Raw genomic sequence first — 26868 nt, 5'->3', positions numbered from 1 at the left:
CCTGCAGGTGGACGATGGGACAGGACAGGAGCCCTGGGTGCAAGGAGCCAGGAGTTCCGGGCCCACAAGGAGACAAATCCCCACAGACCCTGGGACACTGCTCGAGAGCCCAGGGAGCCTGATCTCCAACTTCCGCCCTCCCAGCTGTGAAATTATCTGCGTGCACTGCGGTCATTTGTCACGGCAGTCACAGGGGCCTCACAGGCCCACACACGTGGGCTAGCAATGAGGTGCCGTGTGTTTACCCATTAAACTACGGCAGGTTTTCCAAACATTGGTAGGCAGTCCAATAAAGAGTGCTACGAGACTGGGAGACATCATCTCGCTGCAGGCCCTGTCGGGGATGGGCCACTGGGGAGAAATCTGCTTCCCCACTGGCGGGGGGACCTCGGGATAAGTCACTCACTCCCTGGTGTCATCTCTGTGTCGTGTTGTTTTAAGGAAGATGCTAACACGCATCAGGCACATAAATGCTCCAGGGAGGGCTCGCCCTCGAGAATGCTGCTGCCTTTAGTCTGCACAGAGGAGCCGCTTATGAAACCAGGAGTGCGGTCTTCTGTCTCAAGTATTTAGCAATCCTGATACACTATTTTTTTCCTGATACACTATTTTTAAAATAAATACTTTAAGTTTTAACTCTTTCATTGAAGTAACTCCAGTGAATATCGCCAATCCTTTATTATCCTCTGGCTAGACCAAAGCCAGAGCTGAAATTAGCCTGAAATCTGCCCTCAGGGTTGTGCTCTTGGTGACAGTGGGCAATGGATCTCATCCTCCCAGCCTCAAGTTTCCCCACCGGTGAAAGAAGATAATGGCACTACCCATCATGGGACTTGAGGGAGCCTGGAGGTGCTTTTCTCCTTCACCCACCATGAGCCTGACCTCCTCAACCCTGGACCCCTTCCCACAAGATGGCGACCCATCTTCAGAGAGATGCAGTCCACAGCTCAAGGCGGGGCCCCTCCTCCAGGTGCTCATGCTGTCCCCAGGGCTCTCCTCCCCCAGGACCTCCTATCTCCCTGGACCTGTGGCCTTTCCTTTTCCTGCTCAGGAGGAAGTGCTATCTACCTCCCGGGCTGCCTACAGCCCCAGGACTTCCTCTGAGCTGACTTCCTGTCATCCTCAAATTCTCTGTGTTGAAGTTCCGATCCCCAGGACACCAGAGCAGGGCTGGCAAAGAGGTGATTATGTTAAAGGGAAGTACTAGGATGGCCCTTTCCCTCCCATGTGACCAGTGTCCTCGTAAGAAGAAGAGGTGGGGACACAGACACACACAGAGGGACGAACACAGGCGGGCAGGAGAACTGGCATCTGCCAGCCAAGGAGAAAGGCCTCAGGAGGAACTGCCCTTGACCATGGGCTTCCAGCCTCCAGAAACATGTGGAAAAGTATTCTGTTAGGTCTTAATCTGCAGTTCTTATTCCGACAGCCCAAGGCCAGGCAAAGGGGCATAGCTTCTCTGTGATTCACAGTGCAGAGTGAATGGATGGATGGATGGCAATCACAGAGCAAAAGAAAAAAGGAATTTTTCTGATTTGTAAATTTCTTCATGTGAACATTTTTACCTAGGTGAAAAACAGTGCATCACATGTAAATACAGTTAATGATTTGCCTTTATTAAAACAAAGGCAAATACCAGAAAACAGGGAGGTCGCACAGAAGTCCAAGGTGCCTGGTCGCTGGGATATCAGTAAACCCATCGGCACGGACCCAGCCCCAATGCACTGTGGGCCCCATTCTGCTGGCCGAGGGTCAAGATGTCACTGGGGAGGCTGGAGGTGTGGCTGAGCCATAGAGCGTTTGCCTAGCAGGCTCAAGCCCTGGGTTCCAGTCCCAGCACTGGAAAGAAAACAGAATGAGAAGAAAGAAAGGAAGAAGAGATGGAGGAAAAATGGAACGAAGGAAGGGAGGAAGGGAGGGAGGAAGGAGATGGATAAAAGGAAAGAAGGAAGGAGGGATGGAAGACAGATAAAAGGGAGGGAGGGAGGGAAGAGGAAGAAGGAAAGAAACAGTCAGAAAATCCTGGGCTTTGGAGAAAGGCCCAGGTGAAACACCAGCCTCGGGACATGCCATCCCGTTGTGGAAGCAGAGCCACGGCAGGGCTCAGCGGAGAGAGACAAGGCGGAGCTCCTAACATGAAGACAGGAGGACAGAGGAAGAGGCAGAAGGCAGAGAGAGACAACAGCCACCCAGATTAGCAACTCTGGAGCCAGGGCACCCAGCAGGGGCTGGGATGGGAGGAGACACAGCCAGGGCAGAAGGGGGAGACACCTGGGCTCTGCCCCCACCACTCCCTTCCGGTGCCTCTCACGGGCTGCACCCAGGGGAGCCAGGAGCTGGGAAACCGCTTAGGTGCAGAGTGGAGGACGGGAAGGTCAGGAGGCCAGGGTGATGACCCCCGCAGGCAGGCTGTGCACCCTGGCAAGCCAGGCCCTCAGCTGGAGCGATGGCCCCGTGTGACACCGGAACACAACTGTGATGCCCAGGACTTGTCGAGCGCAGAGACCGGCCCCAGATGGCACGCATACCTGCTCCTCAGCTCGGACTCCAACAAGACTCGCTGGTCCACTGCTGCCGACAGCTTTGGCTCTGAGGACTCCAGCTGTTTCCTGAGCCCAGTGGTGTCCACATCTGGGCTGCCAGATGCTTCCTCCGCAAGACAACCCTGCTCCTCACCGCTGCCCTCCTCGTCCTGGAACATCCAGCACGTGTCTATCTTCACATCGACATTCACAGCATCAAACCCGTCGCTGCTGGGGACTCTGACGACATAGCTAAAGCTTTTCTCAGTCCGTCCTTGGGAGGTGGGCTCCATCTCGTAAATATTTCATGGGTGGAGACTTAATAAAATTAAGCGAAGTCACATCATGGAGTTTCTGGAGATTTTGAGGTGGCTGCAAGGCCTGCAGATTGCTCAGGAAAATATCGTCTGAGGAGCGCAAGAACAGGTGGATTATTCATGAGTAGGAGACTTGGGTTTCACTGGCACAAACCTCATGCAATATGGATGAGGCTCTCGTTTTACACGTGGGCATGCCAGAACTCACCTAGTGCGAGGACCCAGCACAGAAAAGTCAGCTGGAACCAAGTGTTAGCGATGCACCCAAAGAGGAAAAATCAGATCTCCAGGCGGGACCATCACAGTGTCACAAATTCTTGGTAGCAAATGAGGCTCAAGTTTCCACCCACAATGAAGGACGGCCTACACTTCGTTCTGAGCTCAGCGCCTATTTATGGAGGACCTGGGGTTTGCTAGGCGAACGGAATGGAAATCAACACTGCCCTGGGCTCCCTTCATGCCTTTCCTGGTCCAGTTCTCCTGGTGACCCCATGGGGGATCGACGTGACCATTAGACAAGGCAAAAGGGAGGCTTTGGAAGCAGGGAGCTTTCCTGGCCCACAGATGGGATGGAGCATGGCAGGATCAGGGTTCAAACCCAGGTCTGACTCCAAAACTGAGAGACCACGTTCTACCTTGGGAGCTACAACTCAGGCGTGGTGCACTCCAGGCCCCCGGGCAGGAGAAATCACAAGGCTGAGAGCCATGGGGCCTCTGAGAGCCCAGAGGTGGGAGGCAGAGGTGACCAAGGCCTAGTGCAACAAGACTCTCAGGCCCCAGCCACGCGCGATGGAGCAGCTGGGTGGGGCGGCCCAGGGCACACAGTGCTTGGGGCTGTGTCCTCCCAGGTTCCCGAGGACTGTGGCCTCTCTATGTGGGCCCGGGAGCCCCTGGGAGACTCTGGCCCAGGGAGGTACTGGTCCAATGTGTCACCAAGGACCGAGCCCTCTGAGGTTTGCAGGGCTGAAAAGGAAAGAGCCATGGGCAGAGGCATCCAGGCTGGGGCTGTGATAAGGACAAGCGAAAACTCAACACCAGAGGCTCAATTCTCCCTGTGGAAATCATGGGAGAGACTCCCACACGCTCCTTTGTCTTAGGACATTAGAACCCGTGCCAACTTTTTTCTCCAGGTCCTAGAAACAGAGACCTCCTGTGGCAGCTGCAGGGGACCCTCCTGGACACAGTCTTTCCTCTTGGTGCACACTGCCGTGGTCTCAGGTGACTTCTCTGGGACTCCTTCCTGCTGTAGGCGAGCCCCAGCACCCCTGAACACCCACACAACCACAACACATGGGGGCTGAAGTCCCTTACATGAAATAGTTCAGCATTTCCACAACCACACAATCCTCCCACATCCTGGGCATCGCCCCAGATGACTACGATACCCCACACACGATGCCTCCCTCATATTACAGTGTCTAATGTAAAGCCAGTGCTGTGTATGCCCATGTCAGACAGCATCATTAGAAATAATGACCGGAAAGCACCTGTCGATGTTCAGTAGAGACGTGCTGTCTTCAGATATTTCCTACCCAGGATACAGAGCGAGGAACCGGATACAGAGCACTGAGCCATCGACATGAATCTTTCTTCAGGCTAAAGAAAAGCTTTCTTCAGCTTCCTGGCCTGGGAAAGTCTTCCTCAGGGACCTGGGGAGCAGCCCCTGCTGTAGGAAGATGACCTGGCAGCCGAAGGTCTCAGACAGCCAGACCCTCACCAGGGCCCGCTCCATCCCTCTCCCCACATTGCTCCCCCTCCCTGCACAGGTGGAGAGGCAGCTGGAGCTTGGGCCTCTGCCTGATGGGGAGAAGAAAGGAGGTGACTCACTGGCCCCCTCCTCTGCCGAGTGAAGGCCAAGCCCGCAGCCTCCAGCCTGCCTGCCCCATGGGCTCTGGAGGGGACAGAAGCAGATGGACAGGAAGCAGCTGTAAGGACAGGGCCTGTGCCCCCTGGGAGCCTGATGAGGTCCCCGCTGCTGAAGGAGGTCACAGGAAGGACACAAGCAACAGGTGACAGCAGGGCTTGGAGCCCCAGGACCTGCACCCTGGAAAGGCAAGGAGGGAAGTGGGAAGGGAGGCCCAGGCCCTGGAGACCTGGGCTCCACCTGCCACACAGGGGACTCTGGGGCATGGGCTAGAATCTGCAGAAGCCCCACGACAAGCTGAGGGAGGAAGAGGGGCCCACACTGGCTCCTGGGGTGTTCCCCCTCCGTGTGGCACCCTGTTACAGTTATAGCTAGATGTGCCCCAAGAGCCCCCAAGAGACTCGTGTGCTGTGATCATAGGCAGGGCTTTTGGAAGGTGATGGATTATGGGGGTGCTCTGGCTGACTTGCTGTGGGGAGGCGGGGCCTGGTGAGAAGAGGGGGTCACCGAGGGCATGGCCTGGAACGGCTTATCTCCCTCCCTGGCTCCTCCCTTGCTCTCTGCTTCCTGTCCACCTTGCTGCGAACACTTCCACCAGGCGCCTTTGCCATGCAGCCCTGCCTTGGAGCCAGCTGACTATGCAAAGACTGAAACTTCTACAAACAAACCTCTCCTCCTCTAAGTTATAGGTGTCAGGTATTTTGTCCCAGCAATGAGAAAAGTGACTTAAGACCCACTCCTAGCAGGTTCGAGCTACAGGTAAGGAATAAACTAAAATCAGTCTCTTGGAGTTTGTCCTTCGGATATTGGGGGGACTCCTGGGACCTGCTGGTTATGGAGTCAGGGAAAGTAGGAGCCACTGAGCCCCAACCTGTGGAAGGGAGAAACTCAGGGTGGACACAGCTCCGCCAGGGCCCTGCCCCAGGCTGCAGGCACACAGTGGACCTCAGGCTGGGTGGACACTAAACACAGCGGCCTGGGTTACAGGTTCTGCCTCCCATATTCTGGGTGACAGTGCCCACGCTGGGGTCAAAACCTGTCCATGGCCAGCAGGAGCCCCACAGTGAAGGGCAGTTGTGGGGAGACTTCCCCATCCTCAGCTTCTCTGTTCCAGCCCTGGCTGGCTGCCACTGACTGGAGAGGATAGAGGTGTAAGGGTGAGAAGCAGAAACCCAGGTGTGCAGGCTGCATGGGTAAATGAAGAACAGGGGAGAGGACTGTGGGAAGGGGTCCACCGGCCCTCTCCTTTCTGCCTGAGAAAGTGACCTTGGGGTTGACCTTGTAGCTCTCCTCCCCTGGAAACTACATAGATGTTTCTAGGCAACACAGCCCTGAGGCTGTGCCTCACCTGGACACAGGTGTCATGGAGGGAGACTGTACCTGGTGGCCTTCAGCTCTGCACCATCCCAGGCACGGCTCTCTACCCAGGCCTGTCCCTAGCAGAGACCCGGATGATGACAAGAAAAGTTCGTTCCTACTAGGAACTTGGGGCTCCAGAGGCGAGCAGCTCCCACACCTGCCTATGTGTGTCTCACTCCCTGGGCCTGAGCTGTGGTCTAGGGTCAGATGTAGCTGTTTCGACTCCTGTTCCAGCTGTGCAGCTGTTGAGGTGGCCGAGGTCTACAGCAGGGATGTGGCCCGGCTGGGAGTGACAAGGTGCATCTGACTCCAAGGCCAGGCCACTCTGTCACACGTTGTCTGAGGAGGAGAGCCAGGCAGACAGAGACGCTACCCTGTCCTTTGACAAGAGGGCATGAGGACCTCCATGCCACAGGAGCAGAGAGCTGCAGGCGCCTCGGTGACAGCTCCATGCTGTGCTTTCCTTCCCCTCACCGGGACTGCACCCCACCTCGATGCCCACATATCCATTCCTTCACACAGGATGTCACCTCCATGGCCTTTGGCCACCTAATCTTGGTTCTCCACCAGCCGGGGTCGTGGGTGCTTGAGGCTTGGGTTTTGACAGAGATCGGCACGTCTCAGCTGTTCTGCCTGTGTCCGCTTCAAGCCCCAAATCCTGCTCAGAGTTCGTGTCCTTCCTTCTCCACCCTTGCATCTGGCCTTCTAAGAATGTCAGTTTCTCAAGGTAGCCTGAATCTCAGTCATTTCTGTTTCCTCCAAAGTTGTTGTCACGAGAAATCACAGGTGGCCCCATAGCCAGCAAACACAGAGCATGGATGTTCCCTGGCCAGTGAGGTGCTGTGTCCTGGCCTGCCACTGGTTCCTTCTCGTCCACACTCCCAAACTACACCACGTAGACTGACAGCAGGCATCCTCCCGGCCCCATGTTCTGGGGAGGATAGCCACCTGCGCAGGTGCCTTCTGGGGGTCCCACCCTGGGACAATGGCAGGAATGGCATTTGAAGTTCATTTGTCTTGTCCCTACTCCGGAATTTCCTCCTGGGGTCCACTTCCGGCAGCTGGTGTCTGGCCATCCCAGCCTGCCCTTCGCCCACTCTCGGGCGCATCCACTACCCCTCAAACTCTCCTGCTCTGCTCAGCATCCAGGGTACTCCCTGTGTGATGTGGCAGTGCCCCTGCTCTGACCCAGAAAGGGCCTCATTCCCAAGGGGCTTCAGGGGTCTCCTCCCCAGTGGTCCCGTGAAAACCGTAACCAAGCCATGAGGCAGGCAAGTGTCACCTCATCGATGGTGGTGTCTGTTCTCAGTCCTCCACCCACCTGGCCCTAAGGACACCATGTTCTTGGGCTTTCGCTGTGTTGAACCACAAGAGTGGCACATCCTTCAGCTTCCCATGGAAATCTGGGGCTCCAGGGACCCGGCCTTCTACCTCCACCAGGCTCCAACTCTCTCTCCAGCCACCCGCTGCTGCTACATCCAGTTTAGAGGGTTCTGGTGACGGGGCCGGACTGGCTTAGGATTCTGATCCAGGGACCTGTGTGAGTCACCCTGAGAGACAGACTCTGGGGTGGACACAGCACGGTTCATGGGGTTTATGTACACAGGGTGGAGGGGGCTTGTGCGTCCAGCTGCACACACACCGCAACCAGGGGAGGTATGTGCATAGGGACAGAGACTCCAGCCTGTCCCACCCTGCAGCGGCTCTCCAGCCCCTTGCTGTCTGTTAATTGCACTTAGTTTCCTGATGTTCAGGTCTCTGCCCCTCGGGCTCTAAGGTGCCACGGCTGGAACACAGCACTAGCTCCAAGTGGGACACGGTCCCCTCGTCCCTGTTGAGCCCATGCAGCATGGGCTGGCCAGGACCCAGTGGGACATCCAAAAGGCCTCCCGTTAAAGCTGTTGTCAAATAAATATGAATACTGTTTCCAGTCTCTGGACTTTGAATAGCTTGTTTTGCTGCTGAGTTTGGGTTTGAGTAGGGTTGGGGTGGCCGTAAGGGATTCCGTTTATTCCGCAGGCTCTTTTTCTATCCTGTAAGATTAAACACAATTTGCAGTGACACCAAAACCAAGGTTAAAATGGCTCCACCCACCACTGCCATCTCTCCCACCTGGCCTGTGGTGGAGGAAGCAGGATTGGTTCAGAGTGCTGTCCTCCAGTCCTCACCCAGCCTGGTACACCCCGCCCCATCAGTGGGGCTCAGTTTGCATTGTCCCCCAGACCGAAGTCACACTCTCATTTATGCCACACTAAGGAAGAGTCACCACCGGCCAGGCCAGCCCAGCTCCAGACGGAGGTGCCAGACCCATGCACTGTGGCCAGGGTCAGCATCAGGGACGCTGGAGACATCAGGCAGGGTCAGGACCAGAGCTCAGTGTGTGGTGTCAAGACATCTAGCAGGCACTGGTGGTCCCTGAAGCTGGGGACCTCAGCCTGGGCTGGGTCAAGGGTAGAACCCTAGAATCTCGGGGTCCTTGCAGACCCAGTCCTGAGTCAGGTGCTCAGCACAGGGAGCACGGGGTAAGGCCTGGGGATCAGGCAGAGACTTGGAGGCAGCTGGGTTCTGGGAACACACGGCTCAATGGTCAAGAAGGGCCTAGGTTCCAGGGTTCTGGCAGTCCCCAAGCAGACAGGCATCCAAACAGGCATGGGGATGAGGGCAGCAGGAGGGCCAGGGTGCCGGGTCCCTGGGTCCTGGGCATTTTGCAGGCAGCTGAGAGTCTGGCCTCCTGAGCCACTTGCCTGACCTCCTGCTTGTGCAGATCCCTCACCTTGGAAAACCCCTTGCTCCTTGCTGGGCACCCCACAGAAGATGTATTGGTCCCCATGGCAACAGAGAGGACCCGGAACTGAGCCTATTGGAGAGAGCCTTTGGGATAAAGCAAAGACCCCTCCGCAGATGAAACCGCTAGAGGGGTCCTTATTTCCACCGAGACCTCCCCATCTTCCTCCCACGGAGGGACTCCCAAGGACCCCAAACCCCCAGACCTGAGGACCCAAGAGCCGAGGATCCCAGCCTCAGCCACACTCCAGGCCCTGATCCCTTAAGGAATGCTCAGCCAGTGCTGGCAAGTCCCAGCTCTACCCAGGGGAAGGAGAGGATACCAACCCGAGCGCTCAGCTCCCTGGAGTCATCAAGGCCACAGAATGAATGCTAGTGAGAAAAACAAAAAAAGGAACAAAAACTATAACATAAGACCAAAAGAAAATGAGGGAAAGAAAAAGGAAAAGAAAAGAAAAAAGATGTAAGACATGTGGCGTGGAGGTCAATGACAGCATCTTACAAGAACTACAACACCAGGTCGGGTGCAGGGGGCAAGCAGAGGGAGCAGGCCTCAGGAGGGTGTGCGCCAAGTTCCAGGCTCTGGCCTGCCCTGCTGAGTGGGCTGTCCCCACACTGCCAGTGCCCAGCCAACCAGGATGCCAGCACCGTCTACACCACGGAGCGGGACTTTGATGCTAATACTCGGCGGGGCAGGACAGGGTAGAATGTGGGTGACTGCACTGAGAGATGAGGAATTGTCTGGGGCTGCATACAAAACATATAATGTAGTTAATGTTTATAAGTAACGAAACGGCTTTTTATATGGTTTGTTCTCACATTTAAAAAAAAAGAGGGCAACAGAAAACTAGCGGGATGTTGATCTCGTTTTGGTGAAACTAATGTGCCTGTGTTTGTTTCGATGGAAGTGGTTGTGATTCTCAGTGAGTTCTCGGGGTGCTCGTGAGAAACCGTCAATCTGGTTTCATGCTTCGTGTGCTCCAGCCTCGAGGTGGTCTGAACAAACACCCGACCTGCCAAATATCACGATGCGGTGAGTGTGATTGTGCAGTGAGGGGCAGTTCTGTCTGGGAAGACAGCAAAAGGTCTAGTAATGAGACACAGTCAGATTTTTCTTTTGAGTTGAATGTCCAACTGCAACTTTATGCAGTTCAAAAATTAATAAGCAACTCGTTTATTTTTCTGGTATTAGTGAGGTTGCATGTGTGATTAGAACAGTATCATGAGCAAAGGCCTACTTGATACATTTTTGTATCTCCTACACCACAGCTGCTAAAAATCCATTTTAACTTATTATTCTATGAAATAACACAAGCCCTGGTTTAAGAATTTTTAAAATATACACAGCTGCTTAATACCCCTAAAAGCCTGTCTTCCAGGTACGCACGTGGGGAGGCAGGCTAAAACACTATTATCTCAAAGTCCCATTAGCACCTGTAACCTCGGGTCCATGAGGGTTTGGATGGACCAGCCATGGGCGCTCAGCTACATGGCGACCACTGTCACCCATGAAGCCTGCCCTTGAGCACTGCATAACTGAAGCATGAGAGACACTCGGGGAAATCACTCAGTTATGTTACAAGTTATGACCTCGTGGGGCTGCATCACTCACTGCAGTCCAGGGCCACGTGAGTCTGTGGACCGTGGCTCAGACACACCTGGAACAGAGCCAAGGACCTTTCCAAGGTCACTGCTGGGCTCCAAAAACGCTGGGCATGGCCTGCACCCCCAGGCCAGGAGAGAAAAGCTCAGGGACCCAGTCCCCTCACAGACAAGCAACCCTCCCAACACCATCCCTGCTGGCTTCTTCTTCCAAGAGATACAGTACTGAAATTTTTTCTTTATTTAAAATTGTTTTCTTTCACTAGTTTTTTAAAAATAGGGAAAAAACAGCCTTAAAGGAATTAAAACCCACACAAGCCAGTGTAAAAGACTTTTTTTAACTTATTCATGACTTGCTTTGTTCATACAGAATTGCTGTGCATTAAATGAAACATCTCAACATTACCTGGGAGTCCTGAAAGTAATTCTTCTTCACCCCAAACAAGGTGATAGCTCCCCTATATTATACAGTGAGCAAGCTAAACTCCAAACAGCCACCCACTTCTCTTAAGTCTCAGAAAGAGAGCTGGAAAGGCCACTGGAATCACCCCGCCCTTCATGTTCTACACGGGGAAACTGAGGCATGGGAGGGGGAAGGACTTGCTAAGGCCACACAGTGGGGTGTAGCCAAGAGTCTCTGACCACTGGGGGAGAGACAGATGCCCCACCAACAATGGCACTAATGCCGGTGGGAAACAAGGGTGACAAGGAGGCCTCGTAGAAAGCTCCTAGTCCTATGGCCTCCCCAGGAATCCAACCTGCCTCTCCCTTCCACTCCTACCCCTGCTGGTGCGACTCCCTTGTAGGACAAAGGTGGCAGAGCAGCCCACACACGTCGGCTTTGAGAAGAGTAAAAAAGAGCCAACAAGAGATTCAAGCATTTCTGTGTGGTTCCCACCTGAAGTGTCCCCAAAGCCTCAAGTGCTCACAGGCAGGGCTTTGGGAAGGTAACAGATTATGGGACTGACAGAGCTGACTGCAGCGGGAGGCGGGGCCTGGTGGGAGGCGTGGTCACAGGGCGTGGCCTGGAAGGCCCCTCCCCTCCCAGCCCCTCCCTCCTCTCTGCTTCCTAACCCCCATGCCCTGAGCAGCTCTCCTCTGCCAGGCACCCAGGCCATGCCCCCCTGCCTCAGAGCAGGCTATGGACTGAAATGTGACCCAAAATGAACATGTCCTTCCTTAAGTTGTGGGCTTCAGGTACTGTGTCCCAGCAACAAGCAAGTGACTAAGACCCCAAGGGATCCTCTCCTACCCAGCATGGAGCCCATCACTTATGTGTATGTCTTTCCCACTTGAGTTTTTAAATTTTCATCTGCAAGGACAATTGTAGCCATGTTTTAAGCCCTTTTTTGCGATCAATGGCTCTGTCGATGGACAACCCATGGCTGTGACCCGCTTGGCCATCCAAGTCACCAAGCTGCTGGGAGAACAGAAGGCAGAGAGAATCCAAGCTGTCAGTCCCCATGCCCTCCCCTCACCGAGCCTTGGACAAAGCCTTCTCAGCACTATCCAATGGAGCCTAGAACCTGTGGGCCTCCCTGGGAGACGGAGCGCATCACTCCCAGCAGCAAATTCAAACCTGAGCAGGGGTGGGCAGGGCAGAGGATGCCTTCCCCACCCCAATTCCAAGCCACCTGGCAGAGCTGGATGTGGACCAAAGTCAGCCCAGCCCCCAAGACTCGTTCTTCACTGAATCCTACCTGCAGTCTCTGTTCTTCTGGGAGGCTGAGGAGGGACCCCACGAGGCCCCATCCCTGCACTCAGAGCCCCCACATGACCAGTTGTCCCTACACAGGGAGGGGAGGACAGGGTGACTTAACCTGCAAAAAAGCTCCCTCTCAGAGCCTGGGATTTAGCTCAGTGGCACAACACCTGTCTCATAAGCACAAGGTCCTGAAATTGATCCCTGGAACCAGTACCAAAAAAAAAAAAAGAAAGAAAGCTCCCTCTCAGGAGAGCACGGTGGGGGACCTTCGGAGGTATCCTCTTTCTCATACACTGGGCAGGACGGGGTGGGCTCTCATCCTTGTACAGACAGCCCCGACGTCTGCCCTCCCAGTTCAGCCCCGGAGGAGTCAGCTTCCCCTCTCTCTCAGGACACCTGAGACGGTCAAGCCCAGCATATCCCTTCCCCTCACCACTGTCTCCTGTCACCCTCTAAGGTTCACACGGGGTCTCTCCTGGGACATCCCTGCTGGACCGACCCACTGGCTCTGCACCTTGTCCCCAGGCATGGACTTACCTCTGTGAAACTGACACCCCTGTGCCTTGGCCTGTCCCCATCCATGCCCACATGTCTTCGTGACCACAGACACCAGGCGGTGCCCCACCCTGCCTTAGCGAGATGAGTAAACTTGCTCCCTGTCCTCGGGGACCTCACGGCCAGCAGGTGCGTGCACAGGAAGTAGTCAATGGCACACTGAGTCCCTCCACACATGAGGTCCTGAACCAGACTTGTGTGTCTGCCCTGATGAGCGTTGTGATGTCGGGAGGCAGGGGGACACCCACATGCCTGGGGAGACCCCACTGTCCCTTCCTGCCGCAGTCCTCGGCACCTGGGGCTAAGCGGAAAGCCCTGAGCAGCCTGCAAAGCCCAGGGGAGGCCAGGCTGGCTCGCTTCCGGGAGGAAAGAGACTGCGTCTCCTGGGAACACACGACTAGCTGTGGTGTATGGAAGCCACTTAAAATGAGTGATCTGGGGAGATGATCATGTCTGTAGCTGGGGACACGAGGGCCTTATCTCAGCGTGACCAGTCACCTTGTGCTTCCTGTGAGGGGGCAGCAGAGGGAGGGGGGTGGGCTGTGGGAAACACACACACCCACACACACGTACACTCACACACACACGCACACTCACACACAAGCATGCAAGCACAGACCCAGCTGCAGTGGTCCTGGGAGCCACTGAGAAGGAAAGGTCTGCCAGGGAGTGCCTGGGGAGGCTCAGATTCCCTGGGGCTGTGATTTGGGGGGGCAGAGCCTCCTCTTGGGCGCTAGGAAACCAGTGGGAAGACCACGCCCTCACGGGTGTCTGGGGACAGAGCCGCCCTACCTTCTCCTCCAGCTCCTTCAGCTGCCGCTTCTGAAGCTCCAGCTTGGCCTCCAAGTCTCGGACCCTCTGAAACACACAGGGGATGAATCACACAGCGGGCTCCGCCCGGACCTTCCCTTCTTTCATGTGGTCCAGCAACAAGCAGCGAAGCCTCAAACAGGTGATGGGCAGCTCCGGGAGCCTGGCTCAGTGTGTGACGCTGGCATTGCCTCATGGTGCAAGGCTTGGCTCAGGGCACTGGGATGAAGGGTATGAGTGCTGCCCGCCCTAAGCAGCCTGGGTAAGATATGAGAGACAGGAAGAGCTCAGTTGCTTTGCTGCCTTCTGCCCACCATGAACTGTTTCTCCTGCAATGCCCTCTGCCCTGCCACCCTGCCTTGGAGCCAGCCGATTATGACTGAAATCTATAAACTGCGGGCTAAATAAACCTTTCCTCCTTTAACTTTGGGTGTGGAGTATTTTGTCTCAGCAGTGAGAAAAGTGACTAAGACAGCTCAGCTCCCCTCCAATCAGAGCTCCCAAAGGAGCTCTATTCTGGCTTTTATGATGGGTGGATTTTGTCCGTGCACAGTGGCACACACTAGTAATCCCAGCTATTTGGGAGGCTGAGGTAGGAGGATCGCAAGTTTGAGTCCAGCCTGGGCAACTTTATGAGACTGTCTCAAAATTTTTAAAAATAAACAAGGGCTAAGGACGTAGCTCACTGGCAGAGCACTCCTGGGTTCAACTTCCAGTACAACAAAAAAGAAAATGATGGATGTATGTTGTGACTTCTTCAAGTTCATGGAAACAGAACTGAACACCGTGTGCTCCGAAGATCTTTCGAGAATACGAGCACCAAGACTGCACCAAGATACCAGGACGCCTGGGGCAGGCTGGCAGAGATCAGAGACAGGACTCCACATCAGGCACCTGCCCCACTCATCTGGCCCGGGTGCTGGCGGAGCAGGGGATAGGACGACCACCCATGCGGGGTCCTGGGCCTTTCTCATTTCAGGAGTGAGCCCCGCCCAGCAGACCGGGACAGCTGGTCACTCCTGGCACTGTGCATGCCCTGCCCGGTCACCACGCAGTGCCACCTTTCCCACTCCAGTTTGCCCTGTGCCCATCACCCCAAGATGGTGCATGTGCAATAGCCCCTGCCAGCCCTGCATGCGCTGCCAACCTCACTCACCAAGAGGGAGCTATCAGGCCAAGGGCGGGCCATCCAAGGCAGGAATGGCCCCTTCCTCTGGCCCAGAGAAGCCCTCTGCACGCAGAGCCCGACTCCACTGTGGGTCCGCATGCCTAGAGGGCCTGCTAAGGATGGGCGCTGGCCCTGCCCAGAGTGGGACTAAGAAGGCGCAGTCCCAGCAAGTCGCAGGGGACCCACTTTGAGAACCAACACCACGTACTCACTCAGCAAGCAGGGCCGCGCGCCCTGAGGAGACAAGGTCCCTGCCCCTGAGAGCTTACAGTCCAGTTAGGGTTCTGACAATGGTGACAGTGAGTATCCGGGAGGAGAGGGGCGGGGCAGGGTAGGGCTTGGGGAGGCTGGGGGAAGGGAGGACGGGCTGCGGGAGCTGGGATGCGGGGCCCAGCCTGAGCCTCTGCGACTTCACACCTCCGCTGTCCCTGGCCTGAGGCAGCCCACCCAGCCCACGCCAGATCACAGCCCTGTGTCACGCGCAGTCTTCCTCTGCGGAGGAGCAACACCAGGGCCAGGGCCGGCGCATGCGCAAGGGGTGCCTGCTAGCTACCTCCAGCCGGGTTCTCGACCAGTCTGGAAATGCTAACCCCACTTCCCGCCCGCTTCCCCTCGAAGCTTAGCACATAGATGGCCAGGGGAAGGTCAGCAGAGCCATGTGTCCCGGGCCTTCTTCAAATCCTCCAAAGACTGCATTTCAAGTGACTTCAATGACTTCTCCTTTTTTTCTTTTTTTAATAGTAATGGGATTGGAACCAGGGCCTATGCACTGAGCTATTTTCCCAACCTTTTTTAATTTTGAGACAAGGTCTGGCTAAGTTGCCCGGGCTAGCTTGAACTCGCCATCCTCCAGCCTCAGCTTCCTAGAGTGCCAGGACTGCAGGCGTGCAGCACCACAAACCTGACTTCTTTTCCTTCAGGCACCTGAGCCCTCACACTGCCCCGCAGGCAGACGGCATTGTGGCCCATTCTGTCCTTTTTGCTCAAATCTCCCAGGTCCTGGGTTTGTTTCTCAGCATGTGCCACTCGGGGACTTTCCAGCTTCACAGCCCGGGGTGGCACTGCCCTGCACTTGTGCTTAGCGTAGGCTCCTGGCTCATCATCCAGGTCACATGGAGGCCACCACAACCAGCACATTCCACGAGATCAGAGCCTTCAGGGCAGAGAACTATGATTTTATTTTTATTCGGACACACAAACATCCTCTGTGAGCTCAATTCCTGACCACAGAGAGAGCACCTTCATCCTCGGTGTGCTCGGTGGCAGGTCCCACAAGCGGGGCGCAGTCCAGACCCTCGAGCATACCCAGCGCCGACCCCCCCATCTGGCCTCTTCCTGCACAACTCCCCAGTGGGACAGCAGCATTGCCGTCCCCGCCAGGCAGCAGAAGCCCAGAGGGGCTCGGGAACAACCTGCACAAGGCCACACTGCCGGCCCTGGAGAGCCAGGGTTCACAGCCAGGCTGTGTGGCCCCAGGGTCTGCATTTTCAACCTCTGTAACCCTGAGCTACCACGCTAGGCCCCTGGGAGCTGTTCTGCCTCGGGCTGGTTCATGTTGCACCAGCTCACCAATATGGCTGGACACGGGACCTGCACGCCGTAGTAAGGGCTGGGAGCGCCGGCTTTGGTTGGCTAGCATGGTTAGCTGGTGAGGAGAAGAGTTTGCCAATACACTGCCCCTCGCCCTTTGCAGGTGTCAGTGCTCCAGGGGACCTCAGCACGCATGGCATGGGGTGGACGGACGCCCTACCTGCTGGGCCTGCTGCAGCATCTCCATGCGCTCTCGGAGGATCTGGCTGTCGAACTCGCGGCTCTGCCTCAGGATCTGCCTGCGCACCTTCTCCACAGCCGCCTGCAGGTCCTCACGCTGGCCCACACTCAGCGCCTCACTGGCCCGAAGCCCCGGCTCCTGCTGCAGTGCGTTGTACAGTGTGGCCTCCAGGTCCTGGATTTTCTGTGAGGCCCAAATCACACAGACAGGTGCAGGTTGCAAAGGGGTGGACAGGCACCCTCAGGAGGCTGGAGGCTGAGCCAGGAGGCGTCTGGGACAGGTAGGGGCACACAGGTCTGAGCAGAGCTGCAAGCAATAGGAGGCCAGTGGGGGGGCCTCCTGTCCCGTGCAGACATCACTGGGAATGCTTCTGGCCAAGCAACCCTCCTGCTTACATGGGGGACAAGGGCAAGCAAGAGAAATAACTATAACCTCCCGTTCTGTGTGAGCCAAAGGACGTTGGGGTTCAACTGCTTTTTGAGTCAGGGTCTTGCTAAGTAGTTCAGGCTGGCCTTAAACTCACTATGTAGCTGAGGCTGGCCTCAAACTCACAGAGATCCTCCTGCCTCAGCCTCCCATGTGCTGGGATTACAGGCTTGCCACCGTGCCCAGCTTGAACTACTTTGATCTGATTCTGGGCTTCCAATGTGGTCTCCTCATTTTGGAAACAGAGCACCCCTTTATTATGGGTGCCAAGGGGACGAGGTGCCTGTTGCGCACATTTGTTTTGGGGCAGCATTGGAAACACAATTTTAACCCAAAGCAAATGCTCGCAGTGTTCTAATTGCTGCTTCGCCCCCAAAAGCCAGTTATGCTGGTGGAGCAGAATAGGCCCTTAGAGCCCACTGGAGCATCCTGGGAAAGCTCAGAGCTTTAATCCTTGCAGGAAGTCCCTTCTCCCCTTAATCCAGGAAGCTTAGGGATGTAGGGAGCGGAGAGAACTGTCTCCTCTCCTGCCTCCACCCCATCCTCCTCCTCTTCCAAGGGAGCTGCTGGCACTGAGGCACAGTCCCATCATTGTCCCACTGGACCCTGAGTCCCCAAACAGCCCGTCAGCCGGCTCTATGAGCCTGCCCGAGCCACAGGGGACCTCAGCTCCATAGGCCCTGACTGAGTGTCACCACAGGCATCACATTCCCCTGCCCTCCTTGTCCCTGGAAACACGATGGTTGGCATCCACCTGTGGCAGAGCAGGGGAGCCCCAAGTGGCACTGCCAGTGCCTGCCAGCCCACCCCTCCACCCAGTGCTCAAGGATCCCTGTGTCACCAGCTTCCAGATGGGTCCCCTCCCGCCACTCCTGGTGAGGACAGGGAGATGGGCCAGCCCAGCATGCTGGACCACAAGCTTACACCCTGCACCCCAGCAGGGGCCCCAGGACGGGCGTGCCGATACCCGTGGGTGATACCCAGCTTGGCATCAGTGCCTTCGCTTTTTATCTGTCCTCTGTCACCTTGAATCTCTGGGTCAGAGACCTGCTCAGGCCCGACACAGGCGTGCCCGTCACCACAGGAGCCTCTGTCTACAAGATGCTGACAGAAGCCTATGGTTCCTGGGCCCATCTCCTCTCCTTTCAAGACTGCAACTGTTAGAGGAGCTACGGCATTTTCAGGCTCTGCAGGGACAGTCGACTACTGCTTCGTTTGGTACCCGGGGATCAAACTCGGGTCCTTACGCTTTCAAGGCAGGTGGCGGCACCACTGAGCTAAATCCCTAGCCCCTAGACTGCCTGCTTTAGACCTGCTGAATGGGTGCCTAGAAGTCCCAGTCATTGTTCCAAATCTGCAGGGACCTCGGATTCCAGGAAAAGCAGAGCCTTCCACACAGACCATCTAGGAAGAAAGTTCAGCCATCGCCAAGCAGAGCACCAGTCCTCCCGTGGGGCCCAGGCTGTCCCCGCAGGCCATAGGACTTCTCCAGAGCCACCTCCAAAACTAGTCCCACAACAGTGGTCAGCCAGACCACATCTTGACCACGAGGACCTGTGCTGCTGGATGTGTGAACCCCAAACCTCGCCTTTGTTCCTCTTCTCTGCACACCTCAAAGCTTTTATCACCCTGAAGGCCAACCCTGAGCCCCATGTCTGGGCCTCCCACACAGTTAAAGCTCCTCTCCTGCCCTCCGCGCTGCTCCTCTCCTTGACAGACGTTTGGGACAGGGCCCAGGCCTAAGGATCTGGGCAAAGCGTTGCCCAAGACTGTTAGGCTGAGTCTAGAAGCCCCTAAAGCCTCATGCGGTCATAGGCGGGGCTTTTCAGAGGTGGCTGGATCTAGAGTGTGTGACTAATTCATGGTGCAATGCTAGGATCAAGGGTGAGTGATTACTAAACCCGTCCACTGATTGGCTGGGCACCACCCTAATCCCTAATCCGGTAACCAAGACAGAGTATAAAAGGAGCAGAAAGAAGCTACTAAGATTCTCCCACTTGCTTTGCTGTCTGCTGCCTGCCAAGGACTGCCTCTCTGCAACACCACTCTGCCCTGCCACCCTGCCTTACAGCCAGCCGACTATGGACTGAAACTCTACAAACTGCGAGCTAAGTAAACCTTTCCTCCCCTAACTTTGGGTGTCAAGTATTCTGTCTCAGCAACGAGACAAGTAAATGTCCGTCATCTCCCCCTCACCCCAGCCAACAGTTTCTCAGTGACAGAGTGTGTGGCTTTGAGCATGAGGACACAGGAGCTCGGACTTTAAGCACCAGGAAGCCCAGATCCATTTTGGGGCCCAAACACAGTATTATGCAGGGCTTTACAACTTGTCACCTTGGGTTGGATATCTACGTCTGACCCTAATTTGGCAGCTCTGTATTTTGGGGGGACCAACTCTTTTTGCTATTTACAGGAAAACTCACTTTGGGATTTTAAGTATAAATGAGTATTTAAGTCTAAATAAACATATAAGAAAGAGCATCTTCCTGTCCATCTCAAATGATGACTAGAACTTCATAAGCACATCTAGAGAAAGCATTAAGGTAACTGAATATTTTTGGAAATCACAATTGGTTTGGAAACCCAGCCAGCTGCCAGCCTTTGTCTGCACAGGTGGGGATGGAACACTGTCATCCCCCAGCAGCCCAGTGAGCACCCCAAATGTGGTCATAGCCTGAGGGGAAAGCTGCCCTCTAATGGTCAGTCTGAAAAGCCAAAGTGTCAAACCCACTTCTGGTCCTACCAGGTAAGCCTGGTCAAGCGCTTGCTTCCTGTAGTCCAGCTCCTCCTCCAGGTAGCCTTTCTGCCTGCTGAACAGGTCCTGCAAGAGAGGAGGACACAGGTCAGGGACGCAGCCAGAGCCAGCATCCAGGTCAGCGCAGGTCTCTAGCACCCAGCTGCCCTTCTTCTGCTAGAAGGGCCCTGTCACCGAGCTGGGACACTGCTCGAGGAGCTTGATGGTCTTCCTGGCTGCTCCTGCATGGAACCCTGGCAGGGGCCTCACAACTGTGACTGCCTGGGCCATCCGTGGGAACCATGGCCAACAGGTCCAGCCTCTCCTGGCCTCCCCTCCTCCCCTGTGCCTGGCTGTAGTGGAGGAAACAGGGCCAGAGAGCCTCAGGGCTTTGTCTTTGATGCCCCAGTGCATTGGTGGCAGGCGTGGGACTAGAAACCCAGGCTTATAACAGCTGTATGGTGCTCATTCCACACCACACCTGCTCTTGGGCTCTGTGTACTCCCTCCCTCCTTCACCTCATGGCTACTTGGAGAGCTGCAGTCAGTTTTAGAGGACTCGAGACCTGCTGGGAAGCCACCTCTGCGAGTCTCAGCAGGGGGAAATGGCCAGCGAGGGACCCTCCACCTCCACCAATCAGGTGCCCCGGTGCCGAGCCCCGTGGGACACTGGGTGTGCATCAGCATCTCACAGCCACGACCCAGAGGCGCAGGTGAGAAGCCAGCCCATCCATAGGCCCAAGCCTCCCCAACTCATGGTCAGCAAAGATGGAGCCGCCGCAGTGCCTCCAGGGCCACCGGCCCAGGCCTGTGTGTCACACTGTGTCTCTGATGTCCCCAGGCTGTGCCCATGTGGGCAACAGCACAGGACCCCAGGGGACACAGCAGAGGCTCTGAAAATGGACTTGCATGAACAGCTGCGTGGGAGCCAGGACACCAGGGGATGCTAACTACTCAGGACAGCCAAGAGGCCGAAGAGAAATAAGGATGCAAATGCATGCGTTGCCCTCCTATGAGAATTCTCACCTCCCGCTGCCGCCCCACCCCTACCAGGGGGTTGGGTCTTCTACCTTTTCCTTCTCGAGGTCCAGCATCTTCTGGGTCAGGGCTGCCTCGGTCCCCTCTATTTGCTTCAGCCACTAGAAAACAGCAGGGACAAGAGGACACAGCAAGGTGAGAGCTGACTCGCTGGGGCCCAGGGTCCACAGCCTACACAGAGGTCCTGCTTCACCAGGCCTGCAGGGCTGGGCAGGGTCATGAGAGCCTGGGGCCTGCAGGTGTGCGCAGTGTGGCTGTGTCACAGTCAGGCCTGGGGGAAGGAGGCGGGAGGCATGCTGGTGGCTCCTGTGTGGGTGGAGCTGTGGCTCTGGTGCTGGGGGACAGGCATGTGGAAGGCAGAATGTGTGAGTGTTCCGGAGATTTAAGGCTGACACCAGCATGTGTGCGTGCAGCTAATGTCTTATCACCAAATGTGTCACACAGGTGACCTCACCTGAGCCTCATGACCTCCCTGTCTCACTGCTGAAGACGTGGAGGCTGATCAACTGCCTTGACAAGGTCACACGGTAGGGCATGGGGACCCCAGCCACCAACCTCCCCCTCCAGCAGGGTGCACCACGGCTGAGGGGTGACAGGAAAGCGGGTGCCAGGGTAACCTCCACCCCGCACCTGAATAGTAGGCAAGAGGCGGAAGGTGTGGGTAGGCGCAGGAGGTGCGTGCAGTGCCTTCGCGGGGAGCCACCTGAGAGGGGAAGTCCCTGTCCCCGTGACTGACATGCAGGAGGGGCACAGGCGTCACAGGCAGGGGCCTTCCAGGTGGTGATGGATCCCAGTGCCTTTGGCCCCTCCTTGCTAAAGCCCGTGCACCCCTCACCCAACCCCAAGCTCCCATAGTTGCCCTGGGCTCCCTGCTTCTTCTTCCTCTTCCTCTGACCACAGCTCCTCAGCCCCTCGCAGCCATCCTGAACTCTCCTGCCTCAGCTTCCTGTTCCAGCCTGCCCTCTGCTACTCCAGCCCAGACTCGCCCTCGCCCGAGCACCCGCTGCCCCCTGCAGTCTCTCCTCTGCTCCTAGCTCTGCAAGACCCCAGGGGAGAGCTCCCCTCAGCTCCCCTCTTCTGTTTCTCAGGCCACTCACCCGGCTCCAACCTCTGCCCAGCACCTGCACCTCAAATCCTTCCAGCTTCCCCGTACCCCGTGCCCTCCAAACCCTCATCTGCCGGGGAGGCTGCAGCTCATGGCTAGCACTCCTCAGACAGCGAGTCTCCCTCTTCTCAGGGACTTTGCACTTACTGTTGGCGCTGCTCAGAACATCCCCATCCAGCCTCGGCCCTGGCCTTTACAGAGCCAGTGTCTGCCTGTCCTTCAGGCCCTATGTTAGCATCACCTCCCCCAGGACACCCACCCTGCTTCCCAGGCCACAGGTCACCATGTGACTGTCCTGTCACCACACCCAGGCAGAGGGGGTGGTCAGCCCCCACCCCTCAGCCCCCAGGTGGGGACACGTCTGACTCCTGGTGCTGCTCCCCGCCCAGCCCAGGGCCTGGTGCACAGCAGGTGCCTAACAGACGCCTGTGGCTTGAGGGGCACTGTGGCACTGGGGGCTCGGTGTGGGTGTGGGTGGCTGCCCAGGGAGGGAGAGGTGGCAAAGCCACAGCCACAGAGGGTCCCCAACAATGTCAAGGTCAGCAGGCTCTGAAGCCAGCAGCAGAAGCAGGGCCGAGGTTGGGCAGGCCCTTAAAACAGGGTCACTTTTCTGATACCCTAATGTAAACAATCATAAAGGGACGAAAACGAAGACGAGAGAATTTTCCAGTCTGAATCTCCTACTAGCCACTCTCAGAGCAGCTTCTGTGGAGGCCTGCGAGCGGGGGTGGCTGTTAACATAAATACGAGTGACAGTTGGGTGACAGGTCCTCCTGCAAGGGCCGAAAAAGCTGGCCCAGGTCCTGGGCTACCACAGGGCAGGGGTCTCTCAAAGCCCATCAGGGACTCATGGGCCTCCCTCACCCCCAGGAGACACTGGAAGCTCCTGGTCCACTCAGCACCTGTGAGTGGGACCCCTGGGAGATAGGAGCCCACCCATAGGGAATGGGGGCTTGGGGGCAGTCGAGGGTATGAAGCCAGGTCTCTGTGCCCCACTCCCAGGGCTCCCCAAGGTCAGGACTGATCCAGCGCAGCTGGGGACCAGCGTCTCCCCTGGCTCTGGAGACAGCCCTCGGACCTGGACCAGTATCAGAAGGTGCGGCTGTGGCCCTGGTCTCAAACTCCTTCAGTCCACTGCTACAGCGAGGGCCGGGAGGTGTAAGACTCCCCTCTTCCTGAGCCCTGGGCCTACTTCTCCATGGCTCGTAACTGTTCGAGAGAAGGGCCATGCCTGGCCGTGACCCACATGCCCTCTCGGGTCTTACGCTAAGCGCCTCTGCTGGGTGCCAGCCTCATGCCAAGGTGAGCAAGTCTTGGTTGCTGGCTGCGTAGGCAGCTAACCAGGGAGGCATCCAACAGGGCAGCCAGCATGCTGCACGAACCCCAAGGGGGCACTGCATGGGGAGGCTGCTGGCAGGAAGATCATCCCAGCACTCCAGGCCAGGTTGATGCGCTAAGGCACGCTGGCTTGGCGCCTCTACCAGGACACTGAGGCGCGCTTCCGTTTGCTCAGACACCAGCATTGTACTGCGCAACCGCCCGTGCTGTGAGGTGCATGTGGCAGGGAGGGGCTGTCCCAGGGCCCAGTGACACTGCAGGGACCCATTTCCTCTGCCACCACCTCTGCAGTGCCCAGCAGTTCTAGGGTGACCAACTTGTTCCCATTTTCCCTCGACTGTCCCTGTTTTAGCATGGAAGTTTCCGCATCCCAGGACCCCTCTGTCCCAGGCAAAGTGGGCTGTTTGTCACTCAGCTGTCCTCCCCTCATCCTCAGGGTGCTGCTAATCCAGCACCCACCCTGCCCAACGGCCCCCTTTGCTTCTCAAGCCTTCTGTCCAGCAGGGAGAAGATGTATACCCACTCCAGACTAATGTCGCCTTTATTCACTGACTAGCAGCACAGCCCAGGTCTCCCGGGACCCAGCCCAAGAGACAGTGCTTGCAGTCCTGCTCCCAGAGACTCCCAGATGGGAACTGGGCCCCTCTGCACCAGCCCGAGTTGGGGCTCCATAAATGTCAGGCCTGGAGTCCTCCCTTCCTCCCACTGTCAGGTCTGTGCAGAGCCGAAGGTCAGGGCATTGCTCTTGGGCATTTGAGTGCTAAGAACGGTGCCAGGCTGGCTGGTGAGTGAGGCTCCAGTAGTCAGAGGCAGATGGGCAGCTGCTAGCAGGTGGAAGCTAGCAGGTGGTGGAAGCGGGCAGGGTGCAAACTGGGAGGTGGCATGGATGGCAAGGGTCAAAGCAGACAGTGGCTGGATGCCACACAGGTCCCCCTTCCCCAGCAGGAGAGAGTGCTAATCTGGAGCGGACAGGAGTGGAGGCCCCAGGATTCAGGTGCACAGCCAGGAGCGGCTGCAGGCTGTTGGAGTGCAGCAGCAGGCGGGAGGGACCAGGGATAGACTCCGTGCAGTGGAGGCTAATAAAGGCCTGAGTGCCTCGCCTGCGGCCCTGGAGCCCCAGAGACTAGGGGCTGGAGAGGTGGTAACCACGACACCCTCCAGCCCAGGCCCACCGCCAAGCTTCCACTCCAAGTCCTGGGCAGTCTTCCGCTCTGTCCACCACCTGCGAGCACTGCTCCGGGGATGCTGAGTTCTGTGGCCACAGGGCCGGGGTGACTAAACTGCCAACCTGCAGTGGGGACAAGGAGAGGGTTGAGGACCCGGCTGGGAAAGGCCACTCTGACACTGAGCCAGGAGCCTGCAGACCTGGAGGCTTTTTCAGTGAAGTCTCAAGGCACAGGGACTGACCTGACCCAGCACTTCCTGTAACACTACAGAGCCCTGCTCCAGGAGGCCAGACAACCCGCCTGGTTCTGCTGAAGTTGAGGGTGTGTCCCGAAAGTGCCCACAGGGGACCAGGGACCTGCACTGCACGGGTCGCCAGCCATCCTTGCCCTACTGGGGGAAGCAAGGGGAAAAGAGCAGGCGCCGGAGAGGGCTCTGCTCCACCCAGGCTCACCCTTCCCAACCGTGTGACCGTGGGCCAAGTGTGGCCATAATCTGTCAACAACATTCAGTGTCCTTTGCTCTACTGGGAGGGGCTGGACAGATTCGTAGGCAAGGAGACTCTTAATGCCCTTCGCAAAATTCTGGAAGGAATCTCAACTAAGATCATTAAGACCTCATCATTTCAAAAGTAGCATTTTAAAGTTTAATTTCTGTGCTGTGAAAGGAAAAGATGTGTAGAAAGGACTCTTCTGTGTGTCTAAAATAACCCACACCAGTGTGCAACACAAATAGACCAGGTATGTGGATTTTACAAAACAGGTCAATGTTAGCATCTTTAATATGTAAAGGACGCGGAGAAGTCAGCAAGAAAAATAATTGCAGCAAATACTAATTTGTTGCATGGATGGATAGATGGATGAACGGGTGGTAGAAAATCCTCAAAAGAAATGCAATTACAACCACACAGAACAAAACAGATAACACACACCAAAAGATTCACTGACACCCAAATAAATGAAAATGGAAACAGTGATATCCTATTGTCCTCTGCCTATCAGACGGACCGAGCTCTGTGAGTGGCAGACGTCATGTGGAGCAAGAAGGCAGCAACACGGCAGCTGATGCTGCAGGTAGAAAGGGAACTGGGGCCGCTGTTCTAGAAACTGTTTGCCAACACCAATGCCCGTGGGAATGTTCTTACCGTCTGGCCCAGTGATTCCACTTCTACACCCTCTCCCGGAGAGGGGTTCCCCAGTGAGATGGGGTCTATGTGCAAAGATGCTCGTGTGTTCACGCTCCGTAACAGAGAAAGAGGGGGAGCGCCCAGACACCTGTCTGTGGAGGCTGCTACAGCAGTCTGGGGTGTACCTGCACGAGCAGGTGGCCCAGCCAGTGGGACAGATGTCAGGCCCATTCTAAATGGCTGACACAGAGGGGTAAGAAAGTGGGGTGTTCGGGTACGATTCCCACTAAGCACAGGAAAACAGGTGTGGGAAAACCTGTGCAGAAATACACCGCGGGCCAGGACTGTTCCCTGCCAAGGCCTGTGTTTCCGCAGCCCTGCCATTGCTACACCAGCACGTGACGAGGCATGCCTGGGCACATGCAGACGCAGACAGACCCTTACATGCTCCCCGCCAAGCGCAACACCACGGTGCGGTTTCTCATGTGGTGCAGGGTGTGAGACAGGCACGCGCACAGAACCGCCGCTGGGCTCTACCTTTTCACACAGGGCAAGCACAGTTCCGGCTTGGATTATTGCAACCTGTTCTTCATTTCTCAAATTCTAAAACACAAAAACGGGCAAGGGCATTTTACACTGGATCCCCGGCCCACAGGCAGACAGTCAGCACTGGGCTCCTCTCTGAGCTACATCCCGAGAATCCACCCCACTCACTAAGGGGGGCTAGCAGTTCAAGGCAGACAGATGGCTCCCGTCCCTCTGCTTGGAGACTCTTTGTGTACTGGCTCTTTGCAAAACAGCCTCTTCAAGCCAATCTTTTAGAAAGACAAAAACCTCACTTTCTGACTTCAGCAATCTCGAGTAACCCTGTTTTCCTCCGGTAACTTGCTCTTCAGGTCCTTGTCCCCTTTGTCACTCACAGGCTCTAAGGACGCTTTGGAACCCCACTCTGACCAAAGCAGACCCGACCACCCACTCAGGAGCACGGCTACCAAAGCCTCACATTGTACTTATTGGAGCTCTTAAATTAGAGAGAAATTTTAAAACCAAACAAAAAAATCACACAGAATACACCCAGATCAAAACAAGAACACAAAACCAGAAACCGATCGCTCATAGTTACCCCATTATCGCCAAGGATATCTAATTTCTTCATAAGTTCAGAAATATTCACATCCTGGAAAAGATTTCCAACGTTCATTTTTGTGTGAGCTGAAAGTCCATGCACAGCAATTCCTAGAGGCCTCGGCATGCCTACAGAGGCCAGAGCTCTGCACTCAGCCGTGCCCCCAGGGCAGAGGTGGGCACCCTGGCAAGGCCCTGGGTGGGTCTGGAGGGTGCCATCCCAGGACCTAGTAGGGCTCCAGGCCAGGCAAACCCTGGGCCTTACAGCAACCACAGCTCCTTCTGCAGAGCCCTTCCTGCCCGCAGGTACTGGGCTGCGCACTCGCCTGGGTTCATTGTCTAAAGGCGTGGCCACC

At 56.3% G+C, this 26868-nt stretch overlaps 2 protein-coding genes across 5 annotated transcripts in view; both read right to left on the bottom strand.

The window, feature by feature from the left end:
• The window catches only part of CUNH4orf50 (chromosome unknown C4orf50 homolog), a 95820-nt gene extending 88003 nt beyond the window's left edge, over nucleotides 1-7817 (bottom strand). Inside the window, exons 1-2 of the mRNA XM_021260308.2 lie at nucleotides 4327-7817; nucleotides 2529-2929 (exon numbers count right to left, since the gene is read on the bottom strand). Coding sequence (XP_021115967.2) covers nucleotides 2529-2815 — 287 coding nt within the window. The 5' untranslated portion in view covers nucleotides 2816-2929; nucleotides 4327-7817. The remainder of the gene's footprint in view (nucleotides 1-2528; nucleotides 2930-4326) is intronic.
• Nucleotides 7818-7907: 90 nt separating this feature from the next.
• Nucleotides 7908-26868, bottom strand: part of Jakmip1 (janus kinase and microtubule interacting protein 1) — a 119526-nt gene continuing 100565 nt past the window's right edge. For 2 of the 4 annotated variants that reach the window (XM_013073090.3, XM_087187300.1), the window contains 8 exons: nucleotides 26511-26564; nucleotides 25925-25990; nucleotides 20687-20755; nucleotides 19615-19704; nucleotides 16437-16640; nucleotides 13501-13566; nucleotides 9174-9249; nucleotides 7908-8095 (listed from right to left, as the gene is read on the bottom strand). In XM_013073090.3, coding sequence (XP_012928544.2) covers nucleotides 9199-9249; nucleotides 13501-13566; nucleotides 16437-16640; nucleotides 19615-19704; nucleotides 20687-20755; nucleotides 25925-25990; nucleotides 26511-26564 — 600 coding nt within the window. In that variant the 3' untranslated portion in view covers nucleotides 7908-8095; nucleotides 9174-9198. The remainder of the gene's footprint in view (nucleotides 8096-9173; nucleotides 9250-13500; nucleotides 13567-16436; nucleotides 16641-19614; nucleotides 19705-20686; nucleotides 20756-25924; nucleotides 25991-26510; nucleotides 26565-26868) is intronic. The other 2 variants (XM_087187299.1, XM_004847312.3) reach the window with 1 other exon arrangement.

The sequence above is a fragment of the Heterocephalus glaber genome, unplaced genomic scaffold (genome assembly GCF_053883595.1).
Source record: "Heterocephalus glaber isolate CG9 unplaced genomic scaffold, H.glaber_assembly_v1.0 deba00001509, whole genome shotgun sequence".
NCBI classification, from domain to species: domain Eukaryota; kingdom Metazoa; phylum Chordata; class Mammalia; order Rodentia; family Bathyergidae; genus Heterocephalus; species Heterocephalus glaber.
Note: the sequence above shows the minus strand (reverse complement) of the source record. Positions and strands in the feature narration are given on the sequence as shown.